This window comes from Stegastes partitus, unplaced genomic scaffold (assembly GCF_000690725.1).
Source record: "Stegastes partitus isolate 25-593 unplaced genomic scaffold, Stegastes_partitus-1.0.2 Scaffold941, whole genome shotgun sequence".
Taxonomy (NCBI): Eukaryota; Metazoa; Chordata; class Actinopteri; family Pomacentridae; genus Stegastes; species Stegastes partitus.
In genome coordinates this window covers 149,724-171,712 of record NW_007578672.1, presented here as the reverse complement: position 1 = coordinate 171,712, position 21,989 = coordinate 149,724, and the positions used below count along the sequence as shown (strand labels likewise).

The following is a 21,989-nucleotide window of genomic DNA, read 5'->3' as shown; positions in this document are numbered from 1 at the left end:
TACTTTACTTTCCAGACCCGGAGGGTGCATCTGTCTTTAATATATAGTATGTGTTTGGGAAATCATTACACCTAGGACATTGTATAGGGAGATAACATTTAAAGTTATAGTGTACCCCTCAGAAATCTAAAACCCATTGGCGGGCTCGAAAGGCATTTGTATATCTTCAAAATATCACCAAAATGACATCAGGAGTTTCCAATAGCCCTTGAACTACTTATCTATGGCAGGCTGTTTGATCAGAAAACTTCCCCAAAGCTAAGCTTAAAATTGTGATATGTCATCAAAGTCATCAATTATTCTGCATATCTCATTTAAAATTTTACCCCTAATAGATTCTCAAAAAAATAAATAAATAAATATCCGCACTCTTTGGTACAACCATAAAGCCATCACTGAATCATCTGTGAGCTACAGTCAGGGAAAAAAGTTCAAAGACTTTTGAGTTAAACTGCAGAATGTGTTTACATGGAGAAGAGAGGAGACAAGTGTGGAAATGAATTAAAAATGTAAGTTGTGAAATATTTATTAATTTATTAATATTTCTAAATTAATATTTGTTAAAATTATTAAAGAAATTCATAGTAAGAGCCATCATATAACTTTTTAATGCTGCACAAAAGCCATTTAAAAAATTCTATCTCCTTCTCACTGTGCTGTTTCCATAAAGGTGCAGGACTTTATAATGCAGCGAACAACGAGCCCACAGTGAGTGAAAATGTGACAGGAGCACAAGTAACCAGAAACAATTTGGGTTTCAGAGAAAGTTATCAATAATACATGAAAAATGTAATTGACCATCATGATACGGAAAAAAAATGTAAAGACCTACTTATTCTAATTTCCTAAATTGAGCATATTTTGCTGACATGCATATTAAAATCACGTATACTCGTTTTTTTCATCATATTCCCACAGGGCACAAGTGTGATGATGCATCCTGATGATATCATAAGAAGAAAATCTGTCTTTTTGACATTTGACAACCCAGAAAACGGTAATATTGCTGCACTGAAGCATTATGTCCCTGTAGTAAAAAGATCAGCTGCTGTGTGGAGTGTTTATTCATGAACGCATCTCAGTTTATGATACGAGCTGGCAGAATGTCAATGTCTGGATGTAAAGATCCTTTGAGGTAGTATAAAAAAAAATCAGGCAATGGGAGGTTTTCATTTGTGTTGGCTTGTGTGAGCATTTAAGGAGGGAAGATCAAAAGAGATAATATGAGTAATTAGTTGCTACAAATGCTAATGGGGCAAGATATCTGCAAAGCCTCTGATGATTGTTTAAAGCTGAGGTATTTGTGCTGAGAATTCAGCAGCAGATCTTTCAGTTTGATAGAAAGAGGTCAGCTAATTTCAGCAAACTTTTTAGTTTTTTTTTTTTTGTGGAACAGCAAAATGAATCTCCTTTGTGTCTGTTTATGAGGAAAAAAAAAAGAGAACAAGTGATGAATCTTCATAACTCCACCTTCCTGTGTGGAGTCTGTCTTGCTTCATTGCAAGAGAGGAGTGTGTTTTCACAGCGCTACAGCTGCAGTATCAGCACTGGTACTTACGCCTACTCTCATAGATAGCCCTGGACTTCTCATAAAGGTCATAAGGGTCAGGTTTAGCCAGGGCCAAGGCCTCGGAGGCTGAGTCTGGGACTGAGGCCCTGTGAAGATGGTGTGTTGGGAAGGGGGCGCTGTGGGTTATAACGGGAGCCGACAGGCTGGTCTGAGCGGGGCTGCTCTGGCCCTGCTGGGACTCCCACTGCTCCAGAACCTGCAAAGCACAGCGGCATGAGGGGTCAGTATTTTCCTTTGCAGCTTTCCCATCCTGACGCTCGACTTTAGCTCGGCAACCATGGTGACAACACTAAAAATCCAAACACAATTTGCTTGACTGAGGTTTGACTGTTCGCTAAACCCCGCCTCACTGTGTTCAAGTGATTAAAAATGTCAAGTTTGCACTCTCACACAGCACATGAAGTTTACAGTGATCAGGCAAAACATAAAACAAACTCCTGATTTCTTTCCAAAAGTATCAAAGAACACTAGTTTTTGTCTGAATTTATTAGGTTTGCTGCTGATTATCAGAAAAAAGGATTCAAATACACAAATGGGGCCACAAACATGACAAACTGGAAAACGGCTGACACTTGTCTTTAGCTTTGCCAAAATGGTAGCTATCAGCTGGTGATTTGTGTAGCTGCTCAGAGTGGAGCTGGTTCGTCCTGGCATCATAGTTTAAATGTTTTGTGTTCTTGAATGGTTTCAAAGTTGACTAATTTATGCATTAAATTCTATCAATCTTCACTTTTACAAGGAAAAATGGACAAAAATAATTATAAATAATCAATGAGTTTGGAAAATGTGACCCTGTTTCACACAAGTGTATCTGGAGTTGCTTAAACTGCACAGATTCACCTTTTCTCCAGTACTTTTTAAACCTAACCATTAACGCTACAGATCGGCAGCTAATGTTAAGCACATAAACATAGAGTTTTATGTGTTCCTCACGTTTGTGCTTCTATTTTTGGTTCTGGTGAGGAGGGAAAACAAAAGACCCTCTTTAGATACTGAGTATAACTGTAATTAGTGACCTGTTTTCACACTTCAGCCTGTGGAGAATCCAGAGCTTGACAGGTCTGCTGTGCCGAGACACAGTTCATAAAACTCACTGTTTGGAGGCGGTGTTGAGCCAACTGTCAATTCAAGCAGACAGTTAGTGAGGTTAGTAGTCGAAAAAAGAAAAACACTTCCAGCTATGTCTGTTTACAGTGTTCATCAAGGATGTGTGTAGAGAGGAGACATGTAGAAGGATGTGAGAAGGGAAGTCAATCTGGTGCATTATTAGTTAAGAGAAGAAATTAGTCGGTCAGAGATGAGGCTACTCTGTATTTCAAAGGTTTGCTATTCAATACCTAATTTGCATTGAGTTCATCCAACAACACATTAGGAAGTGTGCTGCCAAGTGTTTGAGGTGACACCGGCAGTTTTGACAACACCAGTCAGTCAGAGCGTCGGCCTTGATGTGCCAGTCATGGCACGACACTAAGCCGATAGCCAAGATGACATGTTGACATGTCACAAAGTGTGAGAGAAGGATCTGAAGGGAGCGACAGGCTTTTTGATATAGATGGTGAGACTGGATGCATATGCTTCACTTTAATATTGAGAAATACAGGGCATCTGGTTCAAGATGTACCCAGAATAAATATCAGCTCCATAAAAGCGCTGGGCAGGAATGGAAAGTGTTTCCACTCTTTGTGGTTTCAGTCGTGTCTGCTATTGATGTGAAGCACGTCTGCACAGGGCAGGCTGCTGAGACTGGGGACCTTGTTAAGGATGGGCGTAGACTACTGCATCCTGATCTCTCTTTCACTCTGTCTCTTTCTGTCTGTGATTAAGACTGTTGAAGAAGCTCTCTCTGCCGATGATCTAGTTGGTCACATGTACAGAGAACACTGCAGGCTGGCTGAATAAAAACACCTGCTGCAACATGGAGTAGCTGTTACCTACAGTATCGGCTGGATTCAACAGACAAATCTCAATAAGCTCATTTGCAAACAAAACTCTGGGGAGCTTCGGGCTGAGCCTGAGCCAGACTGTAGGTCGATATGACAATTAGGCGATGCTCCGTTCTTCTCTTATTAGTCAAATTCCTCCATATTTCATTCTCTGAGCTGAGAAAGTCTTCCTGTAACGAATGATTCCCAATTAAACTGAGACTGAACTCTGGTGTGTGGGGGGTTCAGCAGCTGGGAGAGGAGGGCAGGTCAGGGTGGGGCATCCAACAAATGAACACTGGGGGGTAGAAAGAGATGGCGAACAGACGAGACAAGAGAGAGAGAGAGGCTCGGCATGCTGACTGCTGCTTTATGATGTTCAAAGCTTAGAGCTTAGAATTACAATTATTCTGAGAGAGATGGGGGAGATTGATTATGTCGAGAGGGAGTGGAAATGATGAACAATGAAGGGATTTCAGGGGACAAAGTGTCTTAAGAGCTACACGGCGGAGGTTTTCCTCTGTTGTTAGTGGGGATCTGGAATGGGGACAACATGAGCCGAGGACAGCGGCTGGTCAGAGAATCGCTGGGAGGATGCTGAGGCATGAAATGGATTTTACACACACAGTTGCACAGAGAAAAACAAAGGAAGATGCAGAGAAACACATGTGTGCAGGCATGTGAGTGTGAGAGAAACACACAGGAACAAGTGAATCTGATCTAAGAGGTGGGCAGAGCTGTTAGTGGACGGCATCATGAAGGCAGTGGAAGCAGCAGGAGAAGCTGAACTTTGCGGAGATACCACATGAAGGTTTTTGCTTTAATGTGCAAGAAAGAAAGAAAGCAATACAGATAAGGTGAATGACAAATGACCATGGGGCAAATGGATGGTATGAAAGTGCAGAAAAGCTTTTTAAAAAAAATCTGAATGGGCAAATGTTGGAAATGAAGATAAAAGAGGGATGAAATATATCTGGGCCATGCCAAAGCAGCCTGATCACAGATGGATAGCAGCGCTATAGATGTAGCATAATAGCATAATGCAAATGCCCCGAGTGTAAATTACCCTGATGGCACAGAATCAGGCTATAAATCAAGTCTGACTTGCTGGATCAAAGTCTAGCAATGTTATGAGTGGGCCACTTGGACCTTTTGCCATCTCATAACAATAAAGAAGGGCTGAATATCAAAGGCGAGCTGTTGTAAAAGCCACTGACTTATAGTGAGCCATCAGTAGAGTTAGTACGGCAAAGGAAGGGGGAGGAAAGTCACTTCTAAGTTGTACAAATATGTACAAAACAAGATTAGAATCATTCCGATTAGCACATAGAGTATGCACACTGCAGCCACTGGTACTAAAGTGAGAATCTACTGTATACTAATGATTAGAAAGCTGAAATGAGGGCAGCCCAGATTTCTGAGGCTGATGCATGTTACCTGCTTAGGGGTCTTCCAGGGTGAATAGTGACCTGTAATGTTGAGAGAACAAAAAAAAAATGTTTTAGACTGAAAAAGATGGAAAAGAACTGAACATGTGATGTAAGGGCTGTTTTTTGTTGTTGTTTTTTAGCCATGAAAGCCATTTTCTGGTTATAGTTCATGATAACAAAATAAAGAAAACATCAAAATTACACACAAACCAAATGAGGATAATAATGTGACACGATGACAGGGTTTGTGAATGGAAGAAAGGACAAAAAAAGAGAGAAATAAACAGGATAAAAGCACGAAGCAGAAGATGGTAAATAAATATCTACATGTCTCCGAGTTGCTGTAAAGGTACAGTAAAATTAAAACTAGTAATAAATGATTCCTGGTTTGACTGAGGGATATCAGCGGAAAATCAATTAGCATAAAAAAAAGCATTAAACAAATATTATCATGTTGAACCTGCATTAATAGATTTCTGGTTACTTGGGAAGCAAACTGTAAACACAACACTCACATTTTAACACCTTATCTATTACCTATCAAATACTCCCAAAAGAAACACCTTTAGTCTCTTTAACTGCTAAATGCTCCACTGTGAGCAGGTTGTGTACTGAGGTGATCTGTATAAAAACCAAAAAACAGCTGCCTGATGCTGGAAACAGTGCTGATGGGGGGCATGAAGTCAAAACAATGAGCTAAAAGATGCTAAAATTCCCCGTAAAGGTGAAGGGAACTACAGAGTTGAGCGAAAATCACAACAAGCAACCCTTTTCACATACAAGCAGCCATGTGGGCTGTGGTTAATGAAAGGAAAGCAACCTTTCAGAACCCCTGGGTGACTCTAAAAAACCAGCATCTCAGACCAAAACAAACACCTTTCCATTGCCTTCACTTTCATTTACAACCAGAATAGGTGTTTACACGACATATATAGCTACAACCATTAGCCCACACTAGCATAACAAACTGTATGTTCACTTCACCTCCCTTTCTGCTCCGGTTTTTGTGTGTCTGTTTCTACACAACGGACATGGAGTAGCAAAAAGAGCCTCAAATCAGCTGCAGAGGCTTTAACACAGAGCTGGAATTAAACAAAACAGACAATTAAACATAAATTATGTAAATAACATGAATCCAAAGAATTTTAAAATATAGCTTGTTAGGGCTCTGGCTGATTGCTTTTTTGCTTTTCCAGTGAAGCGCAGGAGGTCATTCGGTCTGTTTGTCAGTGCAGTGATGGCTAATGGTTTCAATGGGAGGAATTCACATGCACATTGCCAAACATATAGAACAGAGTTTGTTTAAAATCTTACATATTAGATCAATAAGTTCTTCCATCAATCATCAACACACCTCAGTACTTCATCAAGCACCCCATAGGACTAGCATTCTGTAACTATTTCTGAATACATCATTGATCTGTCAAGGTCCTCAGCAAGGAAAAGGCTGTGGAATGCTTGCACCTCACAATAAAGTGGTTTCAGTTTGTAATACAGTGCAGCAAGGGAAAGGGCACACATCCTTCTTTGACTTTCCAATTCATCTTGGTTTGACCTTTAAAAAGGTACTCCACACATTTCTGCTGCTTACAACATTGTTCAAGCACAACAACCAGAAATCTATCTTGTGCGATGAAAGAAAACAATCAGTAAAAAAGCGCAGCGGCATAGCTGACATGCATATGTGCATTCACGCACGCAGTAATGAAGCACTGTTCCTTTAGTCGGGTTCACAGGAGCATGTGAAAGAGGTGCATGCTCTATCTTCCTGATTCAATTTCTCTCCTTCTTGTCTTTCAAGTGCTGCCACCGTCTCGCCTCTGGGAAGCTACAACCATATGCAAATGGAGGGATCAAATTATGGGGTGACTGCTCGAATTATGCGCCAGCCTTCCTAGTCTCGGCCTGGCGAGGCTCCAATCGCACTGTAAAAACCTCCGACTCACTGAGCCGCCAGTGGAACGTAGACGACGTGGAAATTAACAAAAGCCACATAAAGAAGGTTTCTCGGAGCTTCTCTTGGTCAAAATACGGCAAGTAAGTTTTTCTTGAAATATAGAAACAAAACAGTTGCAGCAGCTTATCTAAAACTCAATACCAATTTCACTTTCAATGCACATGGGAATATTTTATCAGACCGAAACACGAAAGATTATTGAGAAGCACGATAACTGCAAGGGGCAGAGAGGATTTTTTTCTTTTTTCCTTTCCAAGGAAGGTCAATCAATGAAAAGCTTTCCAGAATATCTAAGTCTGAGCCAGTGTGAAGGACACAGTGAGCGAAGGAGGCAACAGCACAGAGGAGTGGGTGACAGAACCTGAGCTGAGCCGGACAGACAGAAGGGAGGGGCGCGACCAGGCATCACTGACCGAGGTGATCCGCAGGGTAAAGTCGCTGTTAACTCAGGCATACCAGACATTTAGTTGGACGTGGGTGTCAGATTGCCCTGTGGCTTAAAGTTGGGTGAGCGACAGAGAGGAAAGACAGGGAGAAAGAAAGAGAGAGAGAGGGTGAAAGGAGCTGTCTGTGGTGCTGAAAGCTCCTGGACCGAATGCTAATCAGAGCTGTCGGCCCGGCAGCAGGAATCTACATGAACCCTGCGGCGTCCGAGTCAACTTCTGAGCTAACCAGCGTCCCGTCCTGCTGTAAGGTGCAATCTTTTCCGATGCCTGCAAGACCAGTTTAACAACCAGTAATGAGGAATGTCTCTCTTTCTCAAGTTTCATAATGAGAGATTTTTGTGCGTGCAATGTGCATACATGTTCCACCCTCCCCCCCCTACTCCAGCCCTGGCACAGCTTCAGGTAATAATAAATGAGACCGGTTGAAGCTGTGCCTCGTTTTCACTTTCTGGTTTCTGGTAAAAACGCCAATTAAAGAGTTTGGAATTGGAAAGGGTTCCAGAGATGCTGGAGATTTCTGGCAAAGAATTCACAGAAAGCACTAGTTTTCAAAAGCACTGAATTATATCTGGCATGTGGGCTCATATTAAAATCTACTGTGTCAGAGTAGGCTTCTTATGGAGAAAAACCCAAAGCTGCCTGAATGCCATAAAACAAACAACAAAAGTTACTGGGGGCTGTAAGTGTTAATGTGTGCTCAGACAAAATGAATTTGGGGCAAATCAGTGAAAAGATGGGATTAACCCCTTTAACATTTACCACATTTCTGTTTTGACTGAAAAAACACAGGCGCCATTGTGCTATTTCACTGGCATCTTCAGGGGTTAAATGGAAATTTATCAGGAGCAGCACAAACTGACACAAAGATGCATCTGCACAAGCTTCAACCTGAGCAACAAAAAAGAAGTGTGTGTATCCCAAGGCTTTATAAATCTGCATACGGTGACAATAGGGATGGAGAAAACTGGAGGTGAGAAAAAAAACAAAACAGAAAAAGTCGGCAGTGAATTCAATGTGTTCAGATCAAATCAGTTCCTGGCTTCTCATCGTTACATGTTTTAATACATCGAATAAAGCCACGTGAGGGAAGAAAAAAAAACAACAACAAACATCTGAAAACACACAAAACTGCCAGAGGTGCACGCACATCCGACAGACGGCTGCATTAACAACAACAAAACCCAGATCTATTTAATTTTACAATGAGAGGCTAACACTAGCCCTTCAGTTATTTAAATGAGGCGACACTAGAATGGATGGTAGCGTGTGTGAATCTTTTGGCCCTCTATGAATATGCATCTCCAGCTCTCCAAGGAGGGCTGGCAGCTCCACATAACAGCCGCGGCAGAAAACGGATTCTATCCACCTTCTATTGAAATGCCCGTTCCATGTTCGCCCGATGTTCTCAGAAATCAGCCTCATTGTAGCCGCGTGTGAAAACAAATTATTTGAAAGATGCACGGTTGAATATGCATGATATTAAAGCTCAAAACAGCACAATTTATTTAACCACGCTCATGCAATCACTGGGTAATCACTCCATCCCATTAAAACCCAAATAGGAGTGCCTGATTTGTTTAAGAGGCAACCAAGGTTAGTGATTCCACTCCTCCCACACACAGGGAGGTGATGCACACTGCACAACTTTTAGCTCTGTGATCTAATTTTGATGGCAGCAAGGCTAGTTTTTTGTTCAGTTTTGTTTAACCCTTTCTATTTTGATTATGATCTGACCTCAGCATCTTGCCCCTCCACACTCAGAGCCCCTGGCCGTCTTCCCAGGGGCTCATGGGACTGGATATTGATCCCTGGCGTGCACCTCAGCGGTCTTGGAAGTGGTAGGGACAGAGCTGCAAGTGTGAACATGGCTGACAGTCTGTGGTCTACTGGCAGAGAGCCGAACTCATCACTCTCTTGCTCTTTCCTCTCCTTCCCTTTCTCTCTTTTGTTTCCAACTATTCTATCTTGTACACACACAGCCGATGAATCACTGTCTAGTTACACACCGATTCCCTGGGAGGCTGGAGGAGGCTCAGTGAATCAAACCCTCCTTCTTTTCTTTTTCTCTACAAAGCAGACCTTCACCTGAGGTCTGCATGGTTTCTGAAGCCGCCTCGGGTCGCGTCGGGTGAAAGGTCGAACGGAGCAGCTGATTCATAATGTACAGTTTACCCATGGTAGTACTCGAAAGGGGAGTTTATGTAAGTGCGCGGAGGCTTGTGTGCAGAAGCCCGCCTTGGGATGCGAGCGAAGGAGACGAGGAAAGTGTGTGTGTGTCTCGGCTGTCGTGTAGGTGTGCACACAACCTGCGTGAATCAAACTGTGTGGCTTTGTGTGAGCGCGTGGGCGGGCGGCGGTGGGGAAGAATGCGGCACGTTAGTGGAAGTTAAACGGTAGAGCGTACATGTGAAATAGCTGAAAGTCTCCGCTGATAATTACAGCCCTGCATCTCTGCTGCTGTTGCAACGAGGACACAGACTTTTAATGGTCTGGATAGCCACTAATGAGGCTGTCTGCCATGCGCACACACACACACACACACACACACACACACACTGGCACAATAATTACTGGTGATGAGAGGCAGAGTGTCCATTTGTTGGGCCAAAACGGCTCGGGAGTCAAACTCGAATTTAAGGGATGACTAAATATCATAACTATATTATGGGCGTGGGCATTTTCAAGGTGATGAGGCTTAATTGACTGGAAGGTTTGATTCTAAATGGCTTCATTTTGGCACGGGGAGTTGGTGGCCGGTGTGCTTATAATGTCTGGCTTTTCATGGTGAGTTTTGTCATGAAAAACAAAACCCACATTATTTAAAACATAATCATATTTAGGGGAGATTACAGATTTACAGAACACAAAATGTTGTCCTTCAAGAAAAATCGTACGACATGTTTCGCTTTCTTGCCAAAAGTTACAAAAGAAAATGGATTTGTATTTATGGGTAATATACAGCTATTGTTAGCAGCCAGCTAGCATAGCTTAGCACCAGGACTGGAAAGTGGGAAAATCGAGTAGTGTGGCTTTCTCAGAACACAACAAAAGACATCACATGCAGCTACAAAGATCGCTAATTAATATAAAGTGGCAAGTGCCAAAAACTGCAGTTCCTAGAATGTCCACTTGAGGCTGGCATCGAAAGCGAGTCAGTCCCCACATACCCCCATGTTTAAATACCCAACTTTACAACAGAAATAAACACATTTAGGGGCTCGTATGAAAAATGGTTTCGGTCTCTTGAGTTAATTTTACGTTTACAACCGCTATACGAGGAGTGAATTTTTTTATGCAAGTCACCCTTTTAAATCATATTTAGTCTTAAAATTATGGATAATTAAGGGTGTGGTTACAGAACAATTCATGGCCCAGAAATATTTGTCTCAGCTCAACTCCTGCTGCACCTCTTTGCTCCTTTATGGATTAGCCAGGAGTTAGGAGGAGTCACACACGGCTAGGATGTCAACAAGCCACCACAATGAGCTTCAAAACTACTCTTTGGAAAACTTATGGCCGCCATCACGGAGGAGTTGTTTATTTTTATTTACAGTCAGTGATTAACATGTTACCTGAAAGTGTAAAAATGAGACACTGTGATTTTTATGAGGGTTTAAGTGCTGATAACTTCCTAAAGTTTCTGCTTGTTTGCCAATAACCACACAGCAATGACAATACTCTATTCAGAAACAACAAAAACTAAAAATCAAAGACTATTGTGATAGTATGATGTCATTTGGTCTGGTTTCAGACACTGAATCACCACCTGCAGTCTGTGATTTCTTCGGCACTCTAAATAAGTCTGCAGTTGCGCCATTACTGCTGACATCTGACATTTGGACAAATCAATGAGAGCAATTCTGACAAGATTAAGAAATGTCATCTGCCTATATAGCCATCTACCTAGCTGGTGTGATATGCACTTTAGAAAAAAGGGTAGCATTTGTTAATGAAATCGATGGAGCTATCCATATTGTAAGACTTACAGAAAGAGCAGCTCTTTCATTGTGCAGCACATTAACTTAACTGCTGCTAGTAACTGCTACCAGAGTTAAATGAAAGCTACGTTGGTAGAATGTATGTTGTGCAAGAAACCAAATAAGACCCCCCAACACAAAACTGGCTAACATAAGCACAACAAATGTACTCAAATTTGCACTCTTATACATCCGATGTGATATGATTCACAGGTGGTCAAAGTCTCTACTTTGCTTAGACTGAAACTGCAGCAAAAGTGCCGCAAATCTCCAGATTTCTGTCCTAAATCTAATGCTTTGGTGTAGAAAGTAAAAAGCAGGATCAGTGACGGCAGAAGGAGTTTCTTTTCTTTCATGATTGTCTCTTTTGTTAGCGGTGATTATGTCTCAAAATGATTGTGGCAATGATTTATCGGTGCAAAAAAAAACCCCAGCACGTGTCCTTTCTGCATTACAACAATAACTCACTGCTGCACTCTTTGGCTTGTTACTGTGTCCATGACAACACCAAGCCAAGCAAGACAGGCCTTGCAGAACGGAGACTATATAGCATGCTGACTTTTTTGTTTTTAATTCTCATTATGCGGCGACATTGTTTTTTTACTGGGCTCCGTCTTGTTCCTACATCACTGAGTCACTTTCCCCCGACTTCCACCTCCTTTCAGCTTCCCTGTACATTGTGTGTGTGTACAGCTAAAACACTGAGCCACAAACAGGATGCGCCGTACGTGTGTGTGCGCGAGAGACCTTTAATTATTGATGAAGCTGAGTCTGTGAACCTTCCTTGCCTCGCTAGTCATTTGTGATCTCTGATGTAGGACATCAGGAGCGTGTTGTCATAGTAACTGCGCCGTAAAATAACAGTGTTGCTGGATTGTGGTTGTGGGAGTTTGTGAAATATGTGGGAGTTAAGAAAACATAAAAGCTGTCAATCCCACCTCTATCTGACTGTGTGTGCGTGCGTGTGTGTGTGTTCTCCCTGAGATCGGATGCAAAGAGGTGGGAGCTCCGTCTGCACGATCATTAAAAAAAAAAAAATCCAGCCATGTAGAAATATGCACACTCGCATACAGACCAGCTTGTGTGATGCTCATTCGATCCTCTGCTTCAGATTGTGTTTTCAGTTAAAGTGATGAGCCGTGTGCCTGCTCCTGAACTGGCAAATATTTGGAGAATGTGCCAGAGACTGAAGCGTGACAGTTGTTTGGTGACAGATATCAGTCAGTTGAGTCTTTCTCGCTCTGTGTTGCGCTGCCTAGTGGCCCTGAACAACAGAAATGGCCAGTTCAATTACACTGTGTGGCCAGTGTCCAGTGGTCCCAAGGTGGAGGCCAGACCGCGGTGTGTTAAGAGGAAGAACATCACTCCGGCAGCATGGTGACAGTTTTATTACGACGGGTAATAGCTTGGCTAAATGTTTGGAGCTTATTGAGGAAGCTGAGTTGAAAAAGAGAATCGACTGCACATCGAGTTCCACAGTAGTTGCTGGGAATCTTAAATCTGTAGCATCTATGTTGGTGACAATAGTGGTTAGGAACACACACATATGTACAACAATAATTCCCTTGTTCATGTCATGAAATTAAACTAATTTAGTGCAACAATTAATTTCTTGTCTCCCTTTAACTTCACTGGTGAAACATGATAATTTCAAAACAAACATCTGAGCATATCCAAACTTGTAGCTCAAACATTTGCCTTTCAAAGCCTGATGGGTTTAAAAAGGCACGTTATTCTTTTTTAAATTGCAAAAATTACACCATTTATTAGAATCGGAAGCTTCAAGCAAAGAAAGAATGTGACAGTTTCTGACAGTCCTCGAGCCCCTCATCTGTCAGGTGCCACATCAGCTAAATGATCCAAATCTAAGCTTAAAATTGTGATATTTCATCAAAATTTATGTATGATTTATTTAAAAACATGCCAACAATGAAACACTTGCACCTGATTCTGTAAAAAATATAAAACTTCTGTGCTCCCCACTACACCCGTGACAAAAATTAGTGACTTAGCTGCGAGCAAAAGTCATGTGACTAAAATTCAGCTACAACGATTTATGACGTTAAATCTTTGTTTTATATTCTAAAAAGGTTTCCTTGAGTTGTCGCTACTTCTAGTCATGGTTGTGCTGTTTCCATAGAGGTGCAGGACTTCATACTGCATTGAAAAATGTGCTCAAAGTGAATAAAAATGTGACAGGAGCAAATAAAAGGCCTGCAAACTGTTTAGAGTTCAGAGGGTTAAACTGATTTGCGTATCCATTTTCACCTCACATCAAGCCAAATCTCTGAATGAAATGAAATGACCCTCACTAAAGGAAAGTGCATTAAGATAAATGCTTGATAGCTGCCTATTAGCATGGAGTTATATACACATGAGCCATTCAGGCGCTTCAACTAGGGGTTAAAGTGCTGACGATGAACCACAGGGTTCTGACAGGAGACTCATTTATTACTTTACCTGTAGGTGGGAGGTCTAATAAAAGCATGAAAAACCCTTTCAAAAAAATATTTCAAAGGAAAAATAATGTCCATCACAATTTTCTGGAGCACAGTGTGACACCTGGGCATACTTTGTTTTGTCTGACTAAACAGTCTGGCGTCAAAAAAGACTATAAAAGGGAGGACAAATGCTCATATTTACAGAAGCGGGGCAGATTTTTATCAATTAGTCTTCAAATTGGTCCGATACAAGCACAGGGTTGAAGGACGTAGTGACTCACAGTGACGCACCACTGTCTATCTGTGCACCCATTTTTGGTATTACGCCTCATTACTCATTAATACTTCCTTGCATGTCTTTATTTTCCCTTTTCAGATCATTTCAAGATGCTTGACGAGGTAAAACCATACTGGATGTCACACAAGAGAAGCAAATGCTAGAAAAAACAACAACAACTCCAAAACAGGAACATAATATTGTGCTTCAGTTCCTACATGAGCAATCTTCTGACCCACTTGGTTCATCTTGTAAACTATTACAGGGGTTCGCTGCTATAAATATGCTCACTTGCTAGCATGCAAACAAAGTCATAAACTTGTCAGTCCTGTTTGGTTGAATGGCAGAGAATTTACCAGCATCACAAGACATCACTGGCTTTGCCGCATCAAAAACAGGTACATATTTATAACTTTGCTCTATTTCTCCTCGTTCCTCTCCATCACTACAAAGAGAGTTGAAAATAAAAATTACAAAGAGTTGATTGTGATGCTTTTCTCCCAGGAGTGTCTGAAGTGTTTGATAATAATTAGCTTTAAGTGTTTTCCTGGTTTAAACTGAAAAATACCCTCAAGATGACATCTAAAACGGCACCTTTCTTTTTTCAGCCTTACTCCTTTCGACACACGTGTGCCATACGTGGTCATGCTACTGTGAGAGGAGGCTGGACGGCGCTGACATTCATCATCCACCTCTCGTACTCACGACTTGTCAAGTCACAAGAAATCAACACCGACAGATGTGACACTGAGCCCCGACGTGCTGCAGTGCAGCGGAGCCGAACCACATCCAGATTTAGAATAATGAGATGAAATATAGCATGTAAGTAAGGATGCCATCGCCTTCAGAGGCCGTTTTAGATGGAAGCATTTGTTTCTGCTTTCTAAAGCTCTGCTGCGAGTGCAGAACCCCGGACAGATGGCGGGAGCACTTTACCGTTAGATCGGACAGAGTGTGTTTTTATGTGGGGAGTGTGCCGACAGATTGGAGATTTTTGAGATGGCGGTGCTTTTTTTTTTTGTATCTTCTCTGGCTTAGATAATAATCTTCATTTCCACTCCTAGAACCTTCCCTCTCTTGCTCCTCTCCCAGTGTGTTGGCTCGCTGCTCACTGACAGAAACATGGGCAGCCTAATAAAGAAATAAATGGCAATAAATCTATTCAGAGGGCGCTGCTGACCTTTGTGGGTGAGTCTCAGTGGTGTCTGTGGCACCCAGGCAGTTGGCATTATGATTGGTATGCGACATTACACGACACAAAGGGGGCAAAATACAGAACTACAAATTGGTTGCTCACAAAAGCAACAGCAGGATTGGTTTTCCAATCCAGTTGGCTTCCGGCTCACGCTGCGGAATGAGGGAGTGCTAAAGTTCACGTGTCGTCATTTAGAGGATGCCAAGATAAATCAAGGACAGGTAAACGCAAAGAGAGCAGTCATTTAACAACATTCAACAACAAGGTTCCAAAGACAGATCCTATCTGCTCAGCTGATGAAGAGCCACTGTTGCTGCTTCTAGATTTAATTAAAATCGCGAACGTTTTAATCTTCAGCGTCGGAGCTTTGGCTGAGTCACTGCTGACAGATGCACTACCTCTGCTACTCCATGAGGAGGCAATTTCAGTTTGTAGGCAGATCCCAGCAGGCTTACACTCAGCTTATGTTCCGTCATTTGAGTCACATATACATTTACGGAAGACAAGACTTTCCTCTTCTCCTTTCAGTGTCAAACACATTGCCATTAGCAGAAAGCTGTTTAAAGGTTTGGTGGCTCTGCATTTGCACACACTTGGTGCACAGTGTCTCCGACAATACTGCACACACACACACGCAAAGAGCAGAAAACAGGCAGCTACCTGTTGATTCGGCAAAAAACAACCCTGTGTGTGACTCACGAGCAGAGTGCAGTGCATAATTATGATTGTCAGAGGGGTCTCACATTCTGAAAACACAGGGTTGAAAGCACTTCAGAGCCATTTACCAGTATTTCAAGGAAAAACGGTGCTACTTTTGACACGCTTTGATTCGGGGGCTTTTATTTGGGGCTCACAAAAGACAGTAAAATTCACCATACATATGGGACTGACATGATAAGAAAAAAAAAATCAAAAAGTGACTTTGAAAATACCTTAGCCCTGCGAAAAGCACACACTTCAATCAGACTATATTGTTGACTGCTCTGAGGTATGGCTCAGTGAGCAGAGTGGCATCTACTTAAGTGAAAGAAAGCTGTTCCTGAGTAAAGAGCGAAGAGTAAAGAGGACTAGAAAGGGCACTCGAGAGGAGCTGTGCATCAGTCAGCCATCGCTGTGCACTGCAGGACTGTAGAACAGGTTTCTGCAGCCACTGGACTGGACCACACACACACACATTTAGCTACACCGACAAAAGACGATAGAGATGAATAGGCAGACAGATGCAGCTGGAAGGACGAATACGGTGGAGAGATTCAAGCGCTCGTGCTGAGCTCAGCGATCTTCACCACCATCCCTACCTGCAGCCCCTGCTCTTACCTGTTCCACCCCTCTGAACCACCAGGCTGGTCTCAGCTCCCACGGCACACTCCTTCAGCAGCTCCACCACCTGCGTGTGTGTGAATCCCTGCACCGGCTGCTTGTTAATCTCCACGATCAAGTCGCCCTCGCACAGACCCGGGCAGCCCTGAGGTTCCAGGACTTGCTTAACCCGCTGGCCTGTGGCACTGTCCGCAATCGTGAAGCCAAAACCATCCATGCCCTTCACCATGGTCAGGGTCAGCAGCTCCCCCTGGGTCGCTCCCGACGACGCCATGGAGACGCTGTCGGGGGGCGTGGTGCCGGTGGTGGGGGGAAGCGAGCCGTCTAGGTGGGTGTCACCCGGGTGGGCTGTGAGCAGCTGCTGCTGGGCGTTGACCTGGTCCTGGCTGGGGTCCGTGACGAAGCGCGCCGTGCGGGTGAGATAGTCCAGGTAGTTGTCGTAGCCCGTCCTGCCGTTCACCATGATGGGCCGCTGCTCCATGATGCCCAGTGGGGAGATGATGGTGGTGGTGTTGTTGTTGGAGTTGGCGGCCTCCTCCGGGTCGTAGGGCAAAGGGTAGCCACGACACAACACCAGCGTCACGCTTTGGCCGATGGGCACCGACTGGAAGAGTTTGACCACGTCAGCGTGGGTGGTACCCAGGACGCACACGTCGTTGATGTACACAATGACATCACCTGCAGAGAGAAGGACAGAAAGACACGTAATGGTGAGGTGTAATGGCTGGACCATCAGGAATAATGGCTCAGACATGGGCGGCTGGAAGCGATTAACCTCAAGATCAGGTAATAGGCAGGACCCACGCACAGGCTTTTATTGTGTGGTTTTATACTGTGCTTTAATGGTACATAAAATTACAATTAGAACTAAATTACAGTTAATCAAAATACGAGAAACGCAAGGAGGCAAAGCTGAGCAGCAACTTCTCTTCAATAAGGTCTTTCTAGCTCTGCATCACAACCTTGCTGAACTTGTGTGATTCAATCTATTTATCTAACCGGGGATGCTAACAATGTAATGCATTTTCTTTCCTTTAATGGTTCGGATTTACACAGCCTTTGAAGGACAACATTTTCTCCAAGTGAACAGAAAACAGCTTGTCAGATGACAATATGACACCAAAACAGTTATGGAGGAAAGCAAAAAGCAGAAATGTTGTGGGTGGATGTTATGGATGGATAAACATTCTTTACAATGTATGATATAAAATACATGCACTAATGGACTGTAAACATTTAATGAAAGCTGTTGCTTTGCAAAGAATCTGACAGACAAATTAAACTGTAATTGCAAAGATAGCAGCTACTCCTATTTATGGTACATGGATGAGAAGGTTTTTGTTTCAATGTATTCATTGTGGACCAATAAATGAAACCTTTAAGTGGTTGCACTGAGTTACGAATGCTTATGGAGGAGCAGCTGGTCCAGATTTGATGTTAAGACCCTACACCTGCTCTAATATTCAATCAACAGTACACGATATCATCACTTCCTCTTACAGCCATAAACAATCTCCTCCACAGATGAACCCGACCACAGATAATGTCCTGTCTGCCTTTCAAGTGTAAAACCGTGCGGATGACAAGTGGCTAAAATGTTTGCCTTTTATGGGCCCCGAGTGGGTTTATTTGCCTGCTGCAGTATACGGCACTGTAGATAAAACCTAGCTGACAATTAACTGTTCCCACACAAAAGCACTCCACATCCAGGCTTATCTTTGTCTCAACCGGATTACTAAATATAGTGATTTGTGCTCCACTGTGGAGGCACCATGCGGCTTCTTAAAACTCTGGGCAAGTGGGAACACAAGGCACGATCTATATTAAAGTCTGACAAACAGCATTACCTGGGTTGATAATGAAAACAATTATTTTCTAATTGCAGACATAATTGTCATGCTCTTTGGGGAGAGGGCAGGGTGAGACTGTGCGAAGAGAAAGCGTGCAAAACAAGGATCCACTGTGATTAATAAGCAAAGCGTGTGCATTAGTGATTGCCTCTCACCTTGCTAACTACAAGTTCCATGCTGTCCAATTCTCTTAAAATGTGAGCAGGACACTATAATAGCACTAATGGCTGGGTCAATGACACTTTTTTTAGAGAACAACAAGGCAATTCACATTGATTTCCTGGATTGACTGCTGGAGTGCAGCTGACCCCTTCGTGTCGCGGCGCCCAAGGTAAATGGAAGTTAAGATATCACCGAAATGTTCGCTCTTATTGTAAACTGTGTCGCACGCAAACGCTTTCCAAGTTTTAACGCTCCGCCGGTATTGACGGAGCGAGCTCACACCTCGAGGCAACGTGACATGAGGGACTTTTTAATTAATCCGGGTAAACGTGGCCGACATTTGCCTTGAGCGCCGGTGTCAGAATCAATAGTTGAGCACACTGGCAGAAAACAAATGATGGTGCCGTGACCTCAGAGCACCTTCGCTGTGCCCATGTATCTCATTCTTTCTGATTACAGAGGAAATGCACAGAGGCTGAGAGCAACAACAGAATGCTTTGAGCTGGCAGATAGACACATGATCTGTCATGCATCTAAAGGGTTTAGTTCACAGAGCACACTGCTTTTTGGGCCTCGATTCAGTGACATCAGCTGCTGAAACTTCAGCCAACGTCTCTGTGAACAATGATGGTGAAATGAATTTAAATGATGATGGTCACAGAATTTAATCTACTAATAGACTGCTTTAGATCACTCTTGACGTTTGGGCTCGAAATCCCTTAAAATGATTCAAATGTCACTCATGATTGCAGATCAAAAGTTACTAGTAGTTTTTTCTAGAACCTGTTTGCTTATCATGTTTAATTTAAATGATATGTCTGATTTCAGATCCACCATCTTTTTACCCTCACCCTAACCAGTCGAGGAAGGTGGGCGCCCTCCCTCAACCTGGTTCTGCCAGAGGGTTTCTTTCCTCTTAAAGGGAAGTTTTTTTCTTCCCACTGTCACCAAAGACCTGCTCAAAGAGAATATTTGGGTATCTCTCTGTAATCTAATACTGTAATGTCTTCCCTTTACTGTGCAAAGTACCTGGAGGTGACTTCTTTTGTGAATTGGTGCTGTATAAATTTATATAGCTCCAGCCCCCCCGCGACCCTAGTGAAGATTAAGTGGTGTATAGATAATGGATGGATGGATGGTCTGAAAAGGAGGAATTGAATGCTAGAATGACTGCCCTTATGTTTGTACGTCTCCACCAACCAGTTAAGGTGCAGTTGACGTCCATGTCTGTTCAGACTTGACCTTTCAACCTCCTGGATTTAAAATGCCACCATTTCATCTTTTAACTTTTTAGACATCTGTGTCTAAGTTTGTCACAATTACAGTGCACATTCTTGTGTTTTGTGAGGTTACAATGACCTTTAAAGACCAATTTCTAATCAGTTTATCCTTTAAAGTTTCTGCCAAATCTCAAGAACTTCCCTGAAGGCATTGAAAAAAACATCCTGCATTCACAAGAACGGGACGACTGCACAACCTAAACATGGAATGCTTCTGGCTTCTGCTGTCTTTGGTATGGTGTTTGTAAAACAAAGTTTTAGTTTTAAATTAAGTCAGCTGAAATTTAAAAGACACCTGGAGAGCTTAATTGGCTACCCACTGTAGACCGAGACGATAAACTCCTATCAGCTATTGCTTGGATAAATCCTGTGTATAAGAAAAATCATTTTAATTTCTTTTGGAAAATAGATGGACGAAGGCTGATATGAACTTGAGTTGATGCCTGTTTAAGAAGCTGCTGGTGTTTTTATGCCTCTGTGCTGTTGGAGGCATTGAGTTATTGTCTGTCCACCAGCATGTTTCATTCTCATGAACACAATATGCCTTAAATGTCTTTGGTGAATTTCTTTAACACAAATGTTTGCTTGGATTTAAGGATGAACAGATTAGATTTTGGTCGTTAAATGTCACTTTCACCTCACAAAACCTGTTTTTAGCCATAACTCAACTAAATTTCACACAGTTGTCAACTAGGACACGGGTGTAAACTCCTACTTGAGTGGTTGGTAAAGGCAGTTTAGTAGTTTCAGTTATTCTATGCCTCTCTGGGACTACTGAGAAAGCAACACTAACCACCAAGCTAACCACTGATAACATATGAGCTGTATGTATCCTCCTGGTGACTAATCTGTTCAATTCTCCTGTGAATTTGTGCTCCGCTAAAACAAAAATGTAGTTAATGAAATCACTTCAGCGGGCAAAATGAGAAGTAAATGAAGTCAAGAACCCATTGTTTCAAACATAACTAAGAATTTATGTCTTAAATTAACCTTCACATGTTTAATTAGAATCCTTTTCAGAGGCCTAAATACGTAAATCAATCCAGCATTTCACAAGAAAAAGAAAGTTTTCTGAAAAATAAATCTAATTTTAGGGAGCAAAAGTATTTTTCATTCTATCTCGCTACCTTATTAAACACCTCAAGATCGAATTGTTGATTTTGCAAAAGAGCAATTTCCCATTACCGTGAGCACCACAAATTAGATTCCACTGAAAATTTCTCCAAAAAAACAAAAAAAAACAACTCATGGCTACATACTGATAGCGATGAGAAGAAAAATATGTTATTTTGTAATTTCAGTAAAACAACCCCAAATGAACACACATGGTCATCATGATGATGGATAAAAGGGTAGAAAAATGGATGCATCAACAGAGAGAACAAAGACGAAAAAATAAAATCCCAGCCATCCAACAGGCCTCTCTCCATCCGCCATAAAAGCTCCTGCAGTCCCATGTGTTTTCCAGACCACACTGACCTCACACCACCCTCACTGGGATCAAGGCCTGAGCTCCTCACCGCTTCATCTTTCACCATCCCATCCTCGCATGTTCCTGCTGACATGTATTCATCTTCGTCTAATGGTGAGTTCAAAAGTCTGTCAACACAAGGCGTCTCTGTTTCCCCGCTGAGAGGACGAGGGTGTGATAACGGAGCTGTTTGGACTCTCAGCGGGTTGCTCTCTGGGTGTTTTTGTGTTTCACTGTGCAGCCAAACTGAGTGACATGTAGTCCAAAGTGCATTTTGGCCATTTTGCAAACAAAACTTGTATGATAGTGCATGATGTAACTGACTGTCCACTAAGTAGGCACAGTGGGGCTGTCAAGCTTTGAGAAACATGTTGCAGTAGCAGGCAGGGGGCTGTAGCGAGTAGTTTGCAGGTCTTACATGAGTTTTTCCACCACAACTACTTCAGCTGTTAGCTTGTCTGTCTAACGACTTTACCACAGCGACCTGGCATTACTTCCTGAGGCATTTTCATTGGCTAACTATCTGTTTATGATGACAGGTTACATCGAAAAAAGGTCTGTTCATGGTTGGAACATTAACTGTATACTATTTCCCTCCTGTGCAGAAGGTGGGCTGTTACTATCATCCCGGGACTCTCCTTTTAAACACAAACTTTATCCTCATCTTAAAGCCTTTTCTCTCTTTAAAGTT

The 21,989-nt window shown here is 42.5% G+C and overlaps 1 protein-coding gene across 1 annotated transcript in view; it reads right to left on the bottom strand.

The window, feature by feature from the left end:
- magi2a (membrane associated guanylate kinase, WW and PDZ domain containing 2a) overlaps positions 1-21,989 on the bottom strand; it is a gene marked incomplete at its 5' end in the record, with an annotated part of 198,934 nt that overhangs the window by 33,898 nt on the left and 143,047 nt on the right. The window contains 3 exons of the mRNA XM_008294103.1: positions 1,559-1,766; positions 4,930-4,961; positions 16,533-17,213. Of these exons, the coding sequence (XP_008292325.1) occupies positions 1,559-1,766; positions 4,930-4,961; positions 16,533-17,213 (921 nt within the window). The remainder of the gene's footprint in view (positions 1-1,558; positions 1,767-4,929; positions 4,962-16,532; positions 17,214-21,989) is intronic.